Here is an 18,455-nt window from a genome sequence, read left to right as displayed (position 1 = left end):
TAACTGCCTTGTTCAGGGGCAGGATGACAGATTTTCAATGGATTCAATGTTGCAACCTTTCGGTTACTAGTCCAACGCTCTAACCACTAGGCTACCTGCCGCCCCTCAAACATGTTTGAGTTTGGGGTGTGATATACACTGATTGTACAAAACCTTAGGAACACCTTCCTAATGTTGAGTTGCACCCCCTTTTGCCCTCAGAACAGCCTCAATTTATCAGGGCATGGACTCTACAAGGTGTTCTTTGGGTGGTGGACCATTCTTGATACACACAGGAAACTGTTGAGCATGAAACACCCAGCAGCGTTGCAATTCTTGACACACTCAAACTGAGCCTGACACCTACGACCACACCCCATTCAAAGACACTTACATATTTTTTCTTGCACATTCACCCTCTGAATGGCACATATACATGATCCATATCTGAATTGTCTCAAGGCTTAAAAATCCTTCTTTAACCTGTCTCCTCCCCTTCATCTACACTGATAAAGGGATCATAGCTTTCACCTGGATTTACCTGGTCAGTCTCTGTGGTCAGTCTATGTTTTGTACACTCAGTGTAGCTCAACATGTGTGTTATGAGTCACAATCCCATTCCCTGTGTTTTTTCTCTATGTGATTTGGAATTGGAAATTAATTGGAAATGACTAGCTTTCACAGGTCCATGACATGTACTGTTTGCACAGTGGCTTGTATGATTCATCTCTTTGTGGTTGATGCTTACCAGTGCCATCCATGCATTACATTATATTTTTATTGTATCCTTCAGTCTGGGTCATTCATAGTATGAATGTACCTTTCAGGTAGGCTACAGCACTTAACCCCATTGTAACATCTCAGTGGTCTTCTGGGCATCTCTGAGTTATCATTGTACAAGACTAGGAGCGATACAGTACGTGATCTTTAAGTGTACAGGTGTAGGTACTTTAGGTTCGATGGAACAGTTTCCCGGACACAGATTAAGTCTAAGAAGCACTTTAAATGGAGAAACATTTTGTCTAGGACTCTATGGAAGGAGGCAAGGTGCTCTTCCATCTTCATCAGTTTACAGTTCTGTTATCAGCAGAGGTGTGAGGCACGTGGCAAAAGTTACCAGGAAGGGTAACCTCATACACACACATATTTGCACGCACGCACGCACACATACACACACACACTCCTCAAAGCTCATTAAAATGGGCAACAAACTGTGAAGATTAGGTCACTCAAAACCAGCTATTGCTGAGGTGGGTTGAAGGGTGACATCAAGACCCTTTTGTTGTGTTGTGTGTGTGTGTGTGTGTGTGTGTGTGTGTGTGTGTGTGTGTGTGTGTGTGTGTGTGTGTGTGTGTGTGTGTGTGTGTGTGTGTGTGTGTGTGTGTGTGTGTGTGTGTGTGTGTGTGTGTGTGTGTGTGTGTGTGTGTGTGTGTGTGTTTGTGAAAAAGGTCAAATTGAGGGTGCTTATATTTCCCCTGCTTACCTGCATGTACATGTGGGGAACCTGTACTTGTGTAAGAGGTGTAACATTAAAATGTGTTTTTTGCTTATCCCAACTCCCCGAGACACCCTCGGAGAGTGGGGTCACGGCCAGTGATCCACAATTATTGATGGCGACTCGATTCAGAGATGTAGAGAGCGAGACAGAGAGAGAGAGAGAAAGATAGAGAGATATTGTGGAAGTTTTCATACAGGAGTAATAAGGAAGTGAGATGTCAGAGTTGAGACAGCCTTTGTTCTGTTGCAGCAACAGCTCCTTTGACTTTTGACCTGTTTGACTCAAACCTCTGATTGGCCGTTTGGAGTTGCACTGACGAGGAAGAATAACTAATCAAGAAAAAAAATCGCTGTGCTGCCATTTCTTTGGCCAAAGATGGTTAACTGGATTTAAGGTGGAGCGGGATCTGTGGACGGTTGAGGACTATAGTGTGACATCCCTGTTTGTAAGCATACTGTGACCTCTGACAAAAGGGCTGGACCTTTATGACATAGGTGAAGTGCACTTGCTATGTAACAGCAGGGTCCTTCGTTAGACTCTGGGAACTAACCAATATACTACAATACATCTTCACAATTAACCTTAATGTCTAAATGATTTGACTCTAGGAACTGTGTACTGATAATGGTCTCCACAACCAGAAGCTAATACTAACAAATGTACAGTATGTGCCATTCAGATGAACAAACGCTGCCATTGTCTGTGAGTTGACATGGGAAAAGGAATGGCACCAGTCTGCCATGTTATCATAACCCTAGAAAAAACGACCCATTAAAAATCAGGTATCAAAATGTCCACAGTTTGTCCTGAGGATATTCCCACAATTCAGGAGCCAAAATGTATGAATGAATGGTTCCCATCTGATTTAAAGACAAAAATATGTATGTGAATAATTTGATACACCAGTGTTTAGTGGTGGTGGTTTTCCTTTAAGTGTCCAATTCCTCTTTAAAGCTCTTCTAAAGCTGAACGGTGTGCTGGTTCCTGACAGACCTGGGTTCAAATGGTATTTGAAATCATTATGAATACTTTATCTGTGCTTGATTGAGCATGCCTTGCTTAATGGACCAATAGAATAGTCCCAAAACTGTAAAACCCACCCATCTGGCACTCAGGGTAAGCTAGAGCAGACGCTCAAAGTATTTTAAAGATTTCAAATAGTATTTGAACCCAAGTGGGTTTGTTTCTGAGCATGTTTCAGCTGTCCCAGTGTTGAGATGTTGCCATAACTAACCCTCACCTTGACAAACAGTTCTAATGGACCAAGAAAGTCTACTTTTTCACTTTCATCCATCGTGTAATTAGGAAGTACTTATTTTCATCTCCTTTGCTCTGTCGGTTCCTGAGTTGTGTTGTTATAACTGAAGCCCAGAGTGCCAGCAGTGAGATGAGGGGAGAAAACTAATATCATCTCAAAGAACGAATACTGGGGACTTAACCCTCGTTCACTTCACTTACAGTTTTGTGACCTGTTGACATTCCAAGTCATCCATCACAGATGTTATAAGCTTCTGTGCAGTATCTCTATGCTCCTACATGTCATGTCACAGACAGTAACACAGGGGTGGGCAACTTCTGACTCAGCACTAACACACCTGTTTCAACTAATACAAGTCTAAATTGAAGATCATGATTAGTTGATGTGATGAATCAGGTGTGTTAGAGCTGGGCTGGAACAAAAGCCTTGTTCCAGCCCACATTGTTAATGTTGTATATGACTATTGTAGCTGGAAACGGCAGATTTGTTATGGAATATCTACATAGGCGTACAGAGGCCCATTATTAGCAACCATCACTCCTGTGTTCCAATGACACGTTGTGTTAGCTAATCCAAGTTTATCATTTTAAAAAGCTAATTTTATTATTTTTCCTTTATTTAACTAGGTAAGTCAGTTAAAAATAAGAATTTGTTCTTAACTGACTTTCCTCGTTAAATAAAGGTTAAATAAAAATGAGAAATGTATACTGTAGCTAAGAAAGTAATAGTAAGTGTACAGTTGAAGTCGGAAGTTTACATACACTTAGATTGGAGTCATTAAAACTCGTTTTTCAACCACTCCACAAATTTCTTGTTAACAAACTATAGTTTGGGCAAGTCGGTTAGGACATCTACTTTGTGCATGACATAAGTCATTTTTCCAACAATTGTTTACAGACAGATTATTTCACTTATAATTCACTGTATCACAATTCCAGTGGGTCAGAAGTTTACATACACTTGGAAAATTCCAGAAAATTATGTCATGGCCTTAGAAGGTTCTGATAGGCTAATTGACATAATTTGAGTCAATTGGAGGTGTACCTGTGGATGTATTTCAAGGCCTACCTTCAAACTCAGTGCCTCTTTGCTTGACATCATGGGAAAATCAAAAGAAATCAGCCAAGACCTCAGAAAAAAAATTGTAGACCTCCACAAGTCTGGTTCATCCTTGTCTGGTTTATCCAAACGCCTGAAGGTACCACGTTCATCTGTACAAACAATAATACGCAAGTATAAACACCATGGGACCACGAAGCAGTCATACCACTCAGGAAGGAGACGCATTCTGTCTTCTAGAGATTAACGTACTTTGGTGCGAAAAGTGCAAATCAATCCCAGAACAACAGCAAAGGACCTTGTGAAGATGCTGGAGGAAACAGTGACAAAAGTATCTATATCCACATTAAAACGAGTCCTATATTGACATAACCTGAAAGGCCGCTCATCAAGGAAGAAGCCACTGCTCCGAAACCACCATAAAAAAGCCAGACTACGGTTTTCAGCTGCACATGGGAACAAAGATCGTACTTTTTGGAGAAATGTCCTAAAATAGAACTGTTTAGCCATAATGACCATCGTTATGTTTGGAGGAAAAGGGGGACGCTTGCAAGCCGAAGAACACCATCCCAACCGTGAAGCACGGGGGTGGCAGCATCATGTTGTGGGGGTGCTTTGCTGCAGGAGGGACTGGTGCACTTCACAAAATAGATGGCATCATAAGGGAGGGAAATTATGTGGATATATTGAAGCAACGTCTCAAGATATCAGTCAGGAAGTTAAAGCTTGGTCGCAAATGGGTCTTCCAAATGGACAATGACCCCAAGCATATTTCCAAAGTTGTGGCAAAATGGCTTAAGGACAACAACGTCAAGGTATTGGAGTGGCCATCACAAAGCCCTGACCTCAATCCTATGGAAAATTTGTGGGCAGAACTGAAAAAGCGTGTGCGAGCAAGGAGGCCTACAAACCTGACTCAGTTACACCAGCTCTGTCAGGAGGAATGGGCCAAAATTCATCCAACTTATTGTGGGAAGCTTGTGGAAGGCTACCTGAAACGTTTGACCCAAGTTAAACATTTTAAAGGCAATGCTACCAAATACTAATTGAGTGTATGTAAACTTCTGACCCACTGGGAATGTGATGAAAGAAATAAAAGCTGATATAGATCATTCTCTCTACTATTATTCTAACATTTCACATTCTTAAAATAAAGTGGTGATCCTAACTGACCTAAGACATGGCATTTTTATTAGGATTAAGTGTCAGGAATTGTGTAAAACTGAGTTTAAATGTATTTGGCTAAGGTGTATGTAAACTTCCGACTTCAACTGTATGTTGTGTAGTAAGCTTTTAGTAGCCCATATGCCTCACCCTAATAATTTGGTCTATTTTCCCCTCTTAATTCTGCCTACTGTTCTGACTTGGTGGTGCACATGTAGCCTATAACCTGTTTTATAAAAATGTAATCATCAAATATTGTAAGAGCTGTCGTTGTCGGCTTATATGCCCCCTTTATTTATGCTATGGTTCTGACTTGGTGTACAGGGAGAACACTGTAAGAATGGCCCATGTTCTGAATTCTGCTACTGTACATTTCAAAGGTGCTGAACAAATAGTTATATTGACTACGTCCGTCCTAGCTCGCTCATTAATGTTTTAATCGAATTTACGGATTGGCTCTTATCCGCTTGTCGTCCCCTTATGACATAGTTTGTACATCTCAATTGTCATTAGAAACCACATTTGTTTAAGCAAGTCAGCCATATCAGATATGTTTTTTATAAGGCAGTAAATGAGGCTGAATTAACTGTTTCGCTGCCAGACAAGGCTCCACTGATAGCCAGGTGTAGCAGTGGTAAGATGTTGGGACTGCTGTTGGGACTCTGCTATTGTAACAGCTTTATGTAGGCCATAACAGCTTGTGAGCATAGTTTGTCACCATTATAGTGCAATTCATGTATTGTTTAGTGTTGTATTGTGTAGTGAAGTGGCTTTGCTGGCATGCATCCCCCCTAAAATGTTTGTTTCCCCATCAAGATTTACATGCTAAAATCGCCACTGGTTACAACCTTATTCTAAAATGGATAAAATAATCAAATATCCTCATCAATCTGCACACAATACCCCATTATGACAAAGCGCAAACAGTTTTTTAGAAATACCTTATTTAAGTAAGTATTCAGACCCTTTGCTATGAGACTCGAAATTGAGCTCAGGTGCATCCTTTTTCCATTGATCGTCCTTGAGATGTTTCTATAATTTGATTGGAGTCCACCTGTGGTAAATTCAATTGATTGGACATGATTTGGAAAAGCGCACACACTTGTCTATATAAGGTCCCACAGTTGACAGTGCATGTCAGAGCAAAAAACAATCCATGAGGTCGAAGGAGTTGTCTGTAAAGCTCTGAGACAGGATCGTGTCGAGGAACAGATCTGGGAAAGGGCACCCAAAAAATTCTGCAGCATTGAAGGTCCCCAAGAACACAGTGGCATCCTTAATTCTTAAATGAGTTTAGAACCACCAAGACTCTTCCTAGAGCTGGCCGCCCGACCAAACTGAGCAATCGGGGTAGAAGGGCCTTGGTCAGGGAGATGACCAAGAACCTGATGGTCAAGCACCTAAAGGACTCTTGAGAAATGAGAAATTGAGAAAGAAGATTCTCAGAACTGATGAAACCAAGATTAAACTCTTTGGCCTGAATGCCAAGCATCACGACTGGATGAAACCTGGCACCATCCCTACGGTGAAGCATAGAGTGGGGATGTTTTTCAGCATCAGGGACTGGGAGACTAGTCAGGATCAAGGGAAAGATGAACGGAGCAAAGTACAGAGAGATCCTTGATGAAAACCTGCTCCAGAGCTCTCAGGACCTCAGACTGGAGCGAAGGTTCATGTTCAACAGGACAACGACCCTATGCACACAGCCAAGACAATACAGGAGTGGCTTCGATACAAGTCTTTGAATGTCCTTGAGTGGCCCAGCCAGAGTCCAGATTTGAACCCGATCGAACATCTCTGGAGAGACCTGAAAATAGCTGTGCAGCGACGTGCCCCATCCTACCTGACAGAGCTTGAGAGGATCTGCAGAGAAGAATGGAATAAACTCTCCAAGTACAGGTGTGCCAAGAAGATTCAAGGCTGTAATCGCTGCCAAAAGTGCTTCAACAAAGTACTGAGGAAAAGGTCTGAATACTTATGTAAATGTGATTTCCAGGTTTTTGGGGGGATACATTTGCAAACATTTCTAATAACCTGTTTTTGCTTTGCCATTATGGGTTATTGTGTGTAGATTGATAAGAAGAAAAAAAGTTATTCAAATAAGGCTGTAATGTAACAAAATATGGGAAAAGTCAAGGGGTCTGAATACTTTCCCGAATACACCGTTTATGCTTTTTTGGAGGAATTTAGATAGGGTGCTCCTCCAACCTGTTTACCAGGAATTTGTCATTTTGGGGAGGTTTTTCCTGGAAACCATTGGATAGGACCATGAAACCAGGCAAAGGCATAATCCCATAGCCTCTCCTCTCTGTACAGGCTCCATGCCTACATGTGAAAGTGCTGGCTTGCCTGTTGTCAACAATGTGATAGTCATATTATACAACTCACAGCGCTCCTGTTAGTTCTCACATTACATTTACTATTTAGACAAACAAACACTGGCAGTGATCCAAAATGCATACTTGTGTTCTATCTAGAGCGTATAGCAAGTACGAAAGACAACTGTCATTTTTCAAGTGTGATTCCAAACATAAGAATGTAAAAAGACAAGTATGTCAAGTTCTATAAGTGTACTTGGGAGTACTGGAAAACAAAGCACGCAAGGGAGCATACTTTTTCATTCCCTTTGGTGGGGAGGGTATCCCATAACACCTTGCGACACAGCGAGAATTTCAAAAACGTCTGAATTAATGGTGGACTGTTATGGTCCCTGTTCGGGAGAAACTTTTACAGTTCTAGCCAGCCAAGTTGTTTGTGCATTCTTACATGATCAGTCAATACTGTACATGCATGTAATGTCTGTTTAACTAACGTTAGCAAGCTAGCTAACTTTCTTCCTGTCACTTTCCCCTCCCCTCGTGTTTCACCATTGCATATGAAGAAAATGTTTTGAGTAATGAAATTATACATTTAAAGTAAATCAGGGACAACTTGATCAAGCCTATGAATAGGAAAACTGTTTACAAAACCATTGCACATTAACAAAGGTAGTTGTGGTTCGCAGCAACTTGAACCAGAACCAGCTAAGTTGATCATACAGCAGGGGTAGTTACTCAGTCCATTGTGGCTGACACAGGGCCAGAAGGCCACTAAAGCTTGCTTAATGTCGTTAGTCGGTGCCCTTTCAGCCGCTAAACATCAGAGTTGCAGGTAAGAAGACAAGACTCATCTTTGTTCAACGCTTTTCTTTTGAAAGTAGTGTCCCCCCAGCAAACACACAACCACCAAACAAGGTCCTCTCCTTGTGGGCCTTAACATGCCGTACATGAGTTTTCAGTGTCATTTCACAGGCATGTCACACTTAATAAAGAAACAATAGCTGATTAGAAGCACAGACAGGTGTAATGCCATAGGTTCGTCATATTTGCTCCAAAGTTTCCAACCTTTTCCCATCCTTGACCATTTAGACATGCTCAACTCACCCTCCTTGATTCGACAACAATCTTGTTCTGCCAGTAGGCCACAGTATCTTATTTGAATCTCGTGGTGACAATCAATCATTCCAGTCCAGTCTGGGGAAGAAGAAGAATTGATCAGATTCACACAATCCACATGGTTTAGCCTAAACACCTGGAACACTTTCCAACAGAGCGATTCTTCTTTTGAAGAATACTGTTGAAGATATATTGACTAAGAAGAGTGTGGTAGTAGGAAGCAGAGCTGAAGGGCTGGTTCCAGCCTTCAGAGCATTAATCTCATGCTCATTCTCTCTCTTCTTTCACTCTCTCTCTCTTTTTCTCTCTTTCTGTCTGGCCCTCAGCCAACCCACAGTAGCCCAGCAGAGAGCTATGAGATACATAGAAGGAAACCTGTCACAACAGGTTCCAAAGGCCTAGCTACTGTACTGCTGAAGTCACCACTTCTGTCTCTCTCTCCTTCCCTCTTTCTTTACCTGATTCGAAGTAGGTGACTTGTGTGAATGGGGCATCAGATACACTTTAATCACATCCCCTATCCACTGGCAGAGAGTGTGTACTAAGCCCCGGTTTCAGAGCTCGTCCACATTAATAGGACCTGTAGGATAGGATCTGGTTCTCCCTGTGTAATTGCACCAATCATAAGAGCCTGTATAGCATATTAGTTCAATTATCTAGCTTGGTCTATTGACACTAATTGCTGTTCTTTGATTGCATCAGGGCTCTCATTTGCTACGGCAATATATTATTATTTTATAATTGTTTTGTAGATTAAAAAATGTTGACATTTTGATGCATCTGCATAAAATAGCATTAGTTAACGAATGAAACTGCTGGATTAGACGTACCCAGATATGTCCAGGTGTGTCGCGGACGCAGTGCCAGGCAGTCAGGTGCTGAGCAGACGGCACAGGCTCAGAGAAGAAGTGCCAGGTGTGTCACACTCTGTCAGACCGGTCACATGCCAAGGTGGTTGTTGGTTTAGATAGACTGAGTGGCGCTGGGTAGAGGAGAGGGGTTGACCCTTTGAGCCTCTCATTGAGAAAGCAAATGATGGACTGAATCGCTGAAGACCTCTTCCAAACTTTTATACTGACAGATGGATCAAGACCAACACCTGAGCCAAAGAGGGAGAGAAGGGGAGGAGGGGGGGAAGGAGAGAGAGAAAGAAAGTAAGAGAAAGAAGTGGAAGAAGTATGTCAATACAGGTAAATTCCTATCCTACCCTCCAAGTAAACCAAGAAAGTAACACCCTCCCTCCCTCCCTCTCTCTCTCTCTTTCCTTCCCTCTCTCTCTCCTAGCCTCTCTCTCTCTCCCTCCCTCTCTCTCTCTCCATCTCTCTCTGAGCTGCCTTAAAATTCAAACCAGGCTGAGGTGATTGATAGATAGACAGAGGGATAAGTTACAGATGAATAAAATCTTAGGTTACAGTGGGGGGTCTCAGCCAACCTCTCAACGCAGTCAAGTAGCCGCAGGGGGCTCCTCCTGACAGAAACAGGGATTTCTGAAGAGGTGGAATGTGGGAAAGAAGTCCTAAAGGGCACTTGTTGAAATGACACCAAACCCCACTTGGTAAAAAAACAAAACATCCTGTAGCACTGAGGTGTCCTTGTTTGCTGTTGTTTTACTAGAATTGTTTATTTTCGGGCAATGGAAGGGTGGCGGGGGGGAATTCTAGTCTTGAATCATTCTCCATTAGTTGCCACCTTAGCACATGCTCCAGACAGGCTCATCAAAACAAACTGTTCATGCAAATCTCTGAAACGATTGATGCCGCAAACACGTGTAACACAATTTGACCATATACCTATGTGTAACTGCTATGTTATTACATGGTAATAGAGTGTAGTGGGTGCTAGAAAGAAACAGACATTTCCGTGAAGTGAATTATACACTGTGCCTTGTTACAATTGTATCAGCCAACTAAGGTCCTTAGATCAGGATCCTATCAACCCTGGGATTCCACTTGTGTTACAGTATGTTACATATCTAGAGTATGTTACATATCTACAGTGTGTTACATATCTACAGTGTGTTACATATCTACAGTGTGTTACATATCTACAGTATGTTACATATCTACAGTGTGTTACATATCTACAGTATGTTACATATCTACAGTGTATTACATATCTACAGTGTATTACATATCTACAGTATGTTACATATCTACAGTATGTTACATATCTACAGTGTATTACATATCTACAGTATGTTACATATCTACAGTATGTTACATATCCACAGTGTGTTACATATCTACAGTGTATTACATATCTACAGTATGTTACATATCTACAGTGTATTACATATCTACAGTATGTTACATATCTACAGTGTGTTACATATCTACAGTGTATTACATATCTACAGTATGTTACATATCTACAGTATGTTACATATCTACAGTGTGTTACATATCTACAGTATGTTACATATCTACAGTATGTTACATATCTACAGTGTATTACACATCTACAGTATGTTACATATCTACAGTATGTTACATATCTACAGTGTATTACATATCTACAGTGTATTACATATCTACAGTATGTTACATATCTACAGTATATTACATATCTACAGTGTATTACATATCTACAGTATGTTACATATCTACAGTGTGTTACATATGTACAGTATGTTACATATCTACTGTGTATTACATATCTACAGTATGTTACATATCTACAGTATATTACATATCTACAGTGTATTACATATCTACAGTATATTACATATCTACAGTATGTTACATATCTACAGTATGTTACATATCTACAGTGTATTACATATCTACAGTATGTTACATATCTACAGTGTATTACATATCTACAGTATGTTACATATCTACAGTGTATTACATATCTACAGTATATTACATATCTACAGTGTGTTACATATCTACAGTATGCTACATATCTACAGTATGTTACATATCTACAGTGTATTACATATCTACAGTATGTTACATATCTACAGTGTATTACATATCTACAGTATATTACATATCTACAGTGTGTTACATATCTACAGTATGTTACATATCTACAGTATGTTACATATCTACAGTATATTACATATGTACAGTATGTTACATATCTACAGTGTGTTACATATGTACAGTGTGTTACACATCTACAGTGTATTACATATCTACATTATGTTACATATCTACAGTGTATTACATATCTACAGTATATTACATATCTACAGTATGTTACATATCTACAGTATATTACATATGTACAGTATGTTACATATCTACAGTATGTTACATATCTACAGTGTGTTACATATGTACAGTGTGTTACACATCTACAGTGTATTACATATCTACAGTATGTTACATATCTACAGTGTATTACATATCTACAGTATGTTACATATCTACAGTATGTTACATATCTACAGTATGTTACATATCTACAGTATATTACATATCTACAGTATGTTACATATCTAGAGTATGTTACATATCTACAGTATGGTACATATCACAGGAGGTTACATATCTACAGTGTGTTACATATCTACAGTATGTTACATATCTACAGTGTATTACATATCTACAGTATGTTACATATCTACAGTGTGTTACATATCTACAGTGTGTTACATATCTACAGTATGTTACATATCTACAGTATGTTACATATCTACAGTATATTACATATCTACAGTATGTTACATATCTACAGTATGTTACATATCTAAAGTATGTTACATATCTACAGTGTATTACATATCTACAGTATGCTATATAGGTATAGGGGCTACTTCACGTAAAGTGTTGCCAGTTTGTTAACTCTGAAATGATGTGTGTCATTACTAGAGTACAATACACTACAGTTTATTTTTCTCCAGGTAGTGTCGGTGCCAATGATTAAATCAAGCTATACCAACAAACACCACTTGAACATCAGAAGAGAAAGGAAACCATACGATGGCTATCCCCACAGGAGATAACAGACTGACTTACTGTGACCTAAACCTCTTGTTGTGTTGCTTGCCTGCTGCCTCTAATTGGGCCATGTCATCAGAATGACTTATACTGCATCTGGTACTCTTATATGTAATCAGTTCAGCAAATCAGAACACATATACATATACATATGAATGAGAACTTTCAATCAATCACCGATTCTGTTATTGTCAGTTTTTATTGTGGTTATTTGGCCCAGGTGCTGACATGGGGGCTCCCTGTACACACCTGCTTACTGCTTTAATTTATTTTTAATTTCACCTTTATTTAACCATGTAGGCAAGTTGAGAACAAGTTCTCATTTACAATTGCGACCTGGCCAAGATAAAGCAAAGCAGTTCGACACATACAACAACACAGAGTTACACATGGAGTAAAACAAACATACAGTCAATAATACAGTAGAAAAATAAGGCCATGGTGGCAAGGTAAATACAATATAGCAAGTAAAACACTGGAATGGTAGATTTGCAGTGGAAGAATGTGCAAAGTAGAAATAGAAATAATGGGGTGCAAAGGAGCAAAATAAATAAATACAGTAGGGGAAGAGGTAGTTGTTTGGGCTAAATTATAGATGGGCTATGTACAGGTGCAGTAATCTGTGAGCTGCTCTGACAGCTGGTGCTTAAAGCTAGTGAGGGAGATAAGTGTTTCCAGTTTCAGAGATTTTTGTAGTTCGTTCCAGTCATTGGCAGCAGAGAACTGGAAGGAGAGGCAGCCAAAGGAAGAATTGGCTTTGGGTGTGACCAGAGAGATATACCTGCTGGAGCGCGTGCTACAGGTGGGTGCTGCTATGGTGACCAGCGAGCTGAGATAAGGGGGGACTTTACCTAGCAGGGTCTTGTAGATGACCTGGAGCCAGTGGGTTTGGAGACGAGTATGAAGCGAGGGCCAGCCAACGAGAGCATACAGGTCGCAGTGGTGGGTAGTATATGGGGCTTTGGTGCCAAAACGGATGGCACTGTGATAGACTGCATCCAATTTATTGAGTAGGGTATTGGAGGTTATTTTGTAAATGACATCGCCGAAGTCGAGGATCGGTAGGATGGTCAGTTTTACGAGGGTATGTTTGGCAACATGAGTGAAGGATGCTTTGTTGCGAAATAGGAAGCCAATTCTAGATTTAACTTTGGATTGGAGATGTTTGATGTGAGTCTGGAAGGAGAGTTTACAGTCTAACCAGACACCTAGGTATTTGTAGTTGTCCACATATTCTAAGTCAGAACCGTCCAGAGTAGTGATGCTGGACGGGCGGGCAGGTGCAGGCAGCGATCGGTTGAAGAGCATGCATTTAGTTTTACTTGCATTTAAGAGCAGTTGGAGGCCACCGAAGGAGAGTTGTATGGCATTGAAGCTCATCTGGAGGTTAGTTAACACAGTGTCCAAAGAAGGGCCAGAAGTATACAGAATGGTGTTGTCTGCGTAGAGGTGGATCAGAGACTCACCAGCAGCAAGAGCGACATCATTGATGTATACAGAGAAGAGAGTCGGCCCAAGAATTGAACCCTGTGGCACCCCCATAGAGACTGCCAGAGGCCCGGACAACAGGCCCTCCGATTTGACACACTAACCTCTATCAGAGAGGTAGTTGGTGAACCAGGCGAGGCAATCATTTGAGAAACCAAGGCTATTGAGTCTGCCGATGAGGATGTGGTGATTGACAGAGTCGAAAGCCTTGGCCAGGTCAATGAATACGGCTGCACAGTATTGTTTCTTATCGATGGCGGTTAAGATATCGTTTAGGACCTTGAGCGTGGCTGAGGTGCACCCATGACCAGCTCTGAAACCAGATTGCATAGCGGAGAAGGTGCAGTGGGATTCGAAATTGTTGGTAATCTGTTTGTTGACTTGGCTTTCGAAGACCTTAGAAAGGCAGGGTAGGATAGATATAGGTCTGTAGCAGTTTGTGTCAAGAGTGTCCTCCCCTTTGAAGAGGGGGATGACCGCAGCTGCTTTCCAATCTTTTGGAATCTCAGACGACACGAAAGAGAGGTTGAACAGGCTAGTAATAGGGGTTGCAACAATTTTGGCAGATAATTTTAGAAAGAAAGGGTCCAGATTGTCTAGCCCGGCTGATTTGTAGGGGTCCAGATTTTGCAGCTCTTTCAGAACATCAGCTGACTGGATTTGGGAGAAGGAGAAATGGGGAAGGCTTGGGCGAGTTGCTGTGGGGGGTGCAGTGCTGTTGACCGGGGTAGGGGTAGCCAGGTGGAAAGCATGGCCAGCCGTAGAAAAATGCTTATTGAAATTCTCAATTATAGTGGATTTATTGGTGGTGACAGAGTGTCCTATCCTCAGTAAAGTGGGCAGCTGGGAGGAGGTGCTCTTGTTCTCCATGGACTTTACAGTGTCCTAGAAAGGTTTTGAGTTTGTGTTGCAGGAAGCAAATTTCTGCTTGAAAAAGCTAGCCTTGGCTTTTCTAACTGCCTGTGTACATTGGTTTCTAACTTCCCTGAAAAGTTGCATATCACGGGGGATGCTAATGCAGAATGCCACAGGATGTTTTTGCGTTGGTTAAGGGCAGTCAGGTCTGGAGAGAACCAAGGGCTATATCTGTTCCTGGTTCTAAATTTCTTGAATGGGGCATGCTTATTTAAGATGGTGAGGAAGGCATTTAAAAAAAATAACCAGGCATCCTCAACTGACGGGATGAGGTCAATATCCTTCCAGGATACCCGGGCCAGGTCGATAAGAAAGGCCTGCTCGCTGAAGTGTTTCAGGGAGCGTTTGACAGTGATGAGTGGAGGTCGTTTGACCGCTGACCCATTACGGATGCAGGCAATGAGGCAGTGATCGCTGAGATCTTGGTTGAAAACAGCAGAGGTGTATTTAGAGGGCGTGTTTATGGCTTTGGGGTGGTACCTGGTAGGTTCATTGATAATTTGTGTGAGATTGAGGACATCAAGCTAGATTGTAGTAAGGCTGGGGTGTTAAGCATGTCCCAGTTTAGGTCACCTAGCAGCACGAGATCTGAAGATAGATGTGGGGGCAATCAGTTCAAAAAAGGTGTCCAGAGCACAGCTGGGGACAGAGGGTGGTCTATAGCAGGCGGAAACGGTGAGAGACTTGTTTTTAGAGAGGTGGATTTTTAAAAGTAGAAGTCCAAATTGTTTGGGTATAGACCTGGATAGTAGGACAGAACTCTGCAGGCTATCTCTGCAGTAGATTGCAACACCGCCCCATTTGGCTGTTCTATCTTGTCTGAAAATGTTGTAGTTAGGGATGGAGATTTCAGAGTTTTTGGTGGTCTTCCTAAGCCAGGATTCAGACACGGCTAGGACATCCGGGTTGGCAGAGTGTGCTAAAGCAGTGAATAAAGCAAACTTAGGGAGAAGGCTTCTAATGTTAACATGCATGAAACCAAGGCTATTACGGTTACAGAAGTCATCAAAAGAGAGCGCCTGGAGAATAGGAGTGGAGCTAGGCACTGCAGGGCCTGGATTCACCTCTACATCACCAGAGGAACATAGGAGGAGTAGGATAAGGGTACGGCTAAAAGCTATGAGAATTGGTCGTCCAGGACGTCCGGAACAGAGAGTAAAAGGAGCAGGGTTCTGGGGGCGATAAAATAGCTTCAAGGTATAATGTGCAGACAAAGGTATGGTAGGATGTGAATACAGTGGAGGTCAACCTAGGCATTGAGTGATGATGAGAGAGATATTGTCTCTAGAAACATCATTGAAACCAGGTGATGTCTTCACATGTGTGGGTGGTGGAACTGAAAGGTTGGATAAGGTATAATGAGCAGGGCTAGAGGCTCTACAGTGAAATAAGCCAATAAACACTAACCAGAACAGCAATGGACAAGGCATATTGACATTAAGGAGAGGCATGCTTAGCCGAGTGATCATAAGGGTCCAGTGAGTAGTGAGGTTGGTTGGGGTCACGGCGATTCAGACAGCTAGCCGGGCCATGGGTAGCAAGCTGGCAGAAGATGGAGGTCTGTTTTTAGCCACCTCGTACGTTTCCGTCGGTAGATTAGTGGGGTTCCGTGTGGTAGAGGGGACCAATCCAATTGTCAAAATAGTTATAGTTATAGTGGCCCAAGAAAATTGTCCGATAGACCTAATCAGATTGCAGCCGATAAGACAGCTAACGATTAGCGGGCCGCAGATGGGCGTTCAGGCAGCGGAGGGGCCAGTTGGATAACTCTCTCGGTCAGATAACGTCGGTAGTCCAGTCGTGAAGGCCCGGTGGGGCTCCGTATCGACAGTAAAACAGGTCCGGATAGGTGATTGTAGCCCAGGAGTGGCTGATGGAACTCTTCAGCTGGCTAGCTCCGGAATAATTGATGTTTGCTCCGGGACCGACGTTAGCCAATAGTCACTCGGATAGCAGCTAGCTAGCTGCAAGATCCAGGTGTAAATGTCCAGAGCTTGCGGTAGAAATCCGGGGATATGGAGAGAAAATAGGTATGCTCTGGTCTGAGTCGCGTTGTACAAAACTGGCGATAGCTTTTCGAGCTAAAGGATAACTGCTTACCTGATAACACCTGACAACAGCTGCCCTGGAAATAATAGAGAGCTGCCAATCAGAGCTCTGCTCTTACTAGACTGGTAACCTAGGTAAGAGATGCTAGGTGAAGATGCCACACACAGCCAGGTCAGGCCAGACAGGGTAGCTTGACTACAGTACAGACAATCCTGATGCCAGTGACCTGGCAGAGAGCTAGATGCTAAAGTTGTGTAAACTGCCAATACTAAATTATTTTAACAAAGTGATGTTTATAACACATGTAAAACACAGTGTTTCTTATCGAACAATACTGTGGGTACTGTATGTGGTATTGTATGTGGGTAGCTTGATGATGTTTGACGCCAATGTGAGAGGCAGGTGAGAGAGGTAACATGTTGATGACCTGGTTTACTCAGAAAGAGAGGAATATTGTGTCCTTAAATATCATGATTTATGAGTTCATGTTTTAAAACTCTAAAAAGAACACTCCCAACCCCCAGGGAACATAAATAGATTTATAACTTAGTGATTCCACTCTTGGCTCATGGTAAAGGTATATAAAATAGATATTTATTTACTCTCCCAGTGATTCAGTGGAACATCCCAAATGGCACCCTATGCACCTTTGACCTGCGCCCTGTCAAACCGAGTGTACAATGGAGGAAACGGGGTGCCATTTGGGACACATCCTATATGCTATTAAACAGCAGCTGTCTACCCAGGAGACATTATAGAACAATATTATGCAGGTCTCTTATTTAGCTCTCTTTGAAAAGAAAAACGGGCATAAAAACACACCTTGAAAATATAACGTGTACCTTATCTTTAACAGAGTGCAGTAGCCTATCGAAAATGTGTGAATGACCTACAGTGCATTCAGAATATATTCAGACCCCTTGACTTTTCCCACATTTTGTTACATTACAGCCTTATTCTAAAATTGATTCAATAGTTTTTTCCCCTCATTAATCAACACACAATATCCCATAATGACAAAGCAAAAACTGTTTTTTGAAATATCAAATTTACATAAGTATTCAGACCCTTTACTCAGTACTTTGTTGAAGCACCTTTGGCAGCGATTACTGCCTTGAGTCTTCTTAGGTATAACGCTACAGGCTTGGCACACCTGCATTTGGGGAGTTTCTCCCATTTTTCTCTGCAGATTCTCTCAAGTTTTGTCAGGTTGGATGGGGAGCGTCACTGCACAGCTATTTTCAGGTCTCTCCAGAGATGTTAGATCGGGTTCAAGTCCGGGCTCTGGCTGGGCCACTCAAGGACATTTAGAGACTTGTACCGAAGCCACTCCTGCATTGTCTTGGCTGTGTGCGTAGGGTCGTGTGCGTAGCGACTCCTGTGGCGGGCCGGGAGCAAGCACGCTGATACGGTCACCAGGTGTACAGTGTTTCCTCCGACACATTGGTGCGGCTGGCTTCCGGGTTAAGTGGGCATTGTGTCAAGAAGCAGTGCGGCCTGGTTGGGTTGTGTATCGGAGGACACATGGCTCACGACCTTCACCTCTCCCGAGTTGAAGCGATGAGACAAGACTGTAACTACCAATTGGATACCACGAAACTGGGGGGGAAAGGTATAAAAAAATATATATATTTATATATGGAACCACCCTACCACCTGAC

General features: G+C 42.0%; 1 protein-coding gene across 1 annotated transcript in view; it reads right to left on the bottom strand.

Moving 5' to 3' along the window:
• Positions 1–9,795: 9,795 nt before the first annotated feature.
• LOC139548459 (solute carrier family 13 member 2-like) overlaps positions 9,796–18,455 on the bottom strand; it is a 30,920-nt gene continuing 22,260 nt past the window's right edge. Inside the window, exon 9 of the mRNA XM_071358165.1 lies at positions 9,796–9,860. Coding sequence (XP_071214266.1) covers positions 9,796–9,860 — 65 coding nt within the window. The remainder of the gene's footprint in view (positions 9,861–18,455) is intronic.

The sequence above is a fragment of the Salvelinus alpinus genome, chromosome 21 (genome assembly GCF_045679555.1).
Source record: "Salvelinus alpinus chromosome 21, SLU_Salpinus.1, whole genome shotgun sequence".
Lineage (NCBI taxonomy): Eukaryota > Metazoa > Chordata > Actinopteri > Salmoniformes > Salmonidae > Salvelinus > Salvelinus alpinus.
The sequence above is the reverse complement of the archived record's forward strand: the minus strand, read 5'-3'. Positions and strand labels throughout refer to the sequence as shown.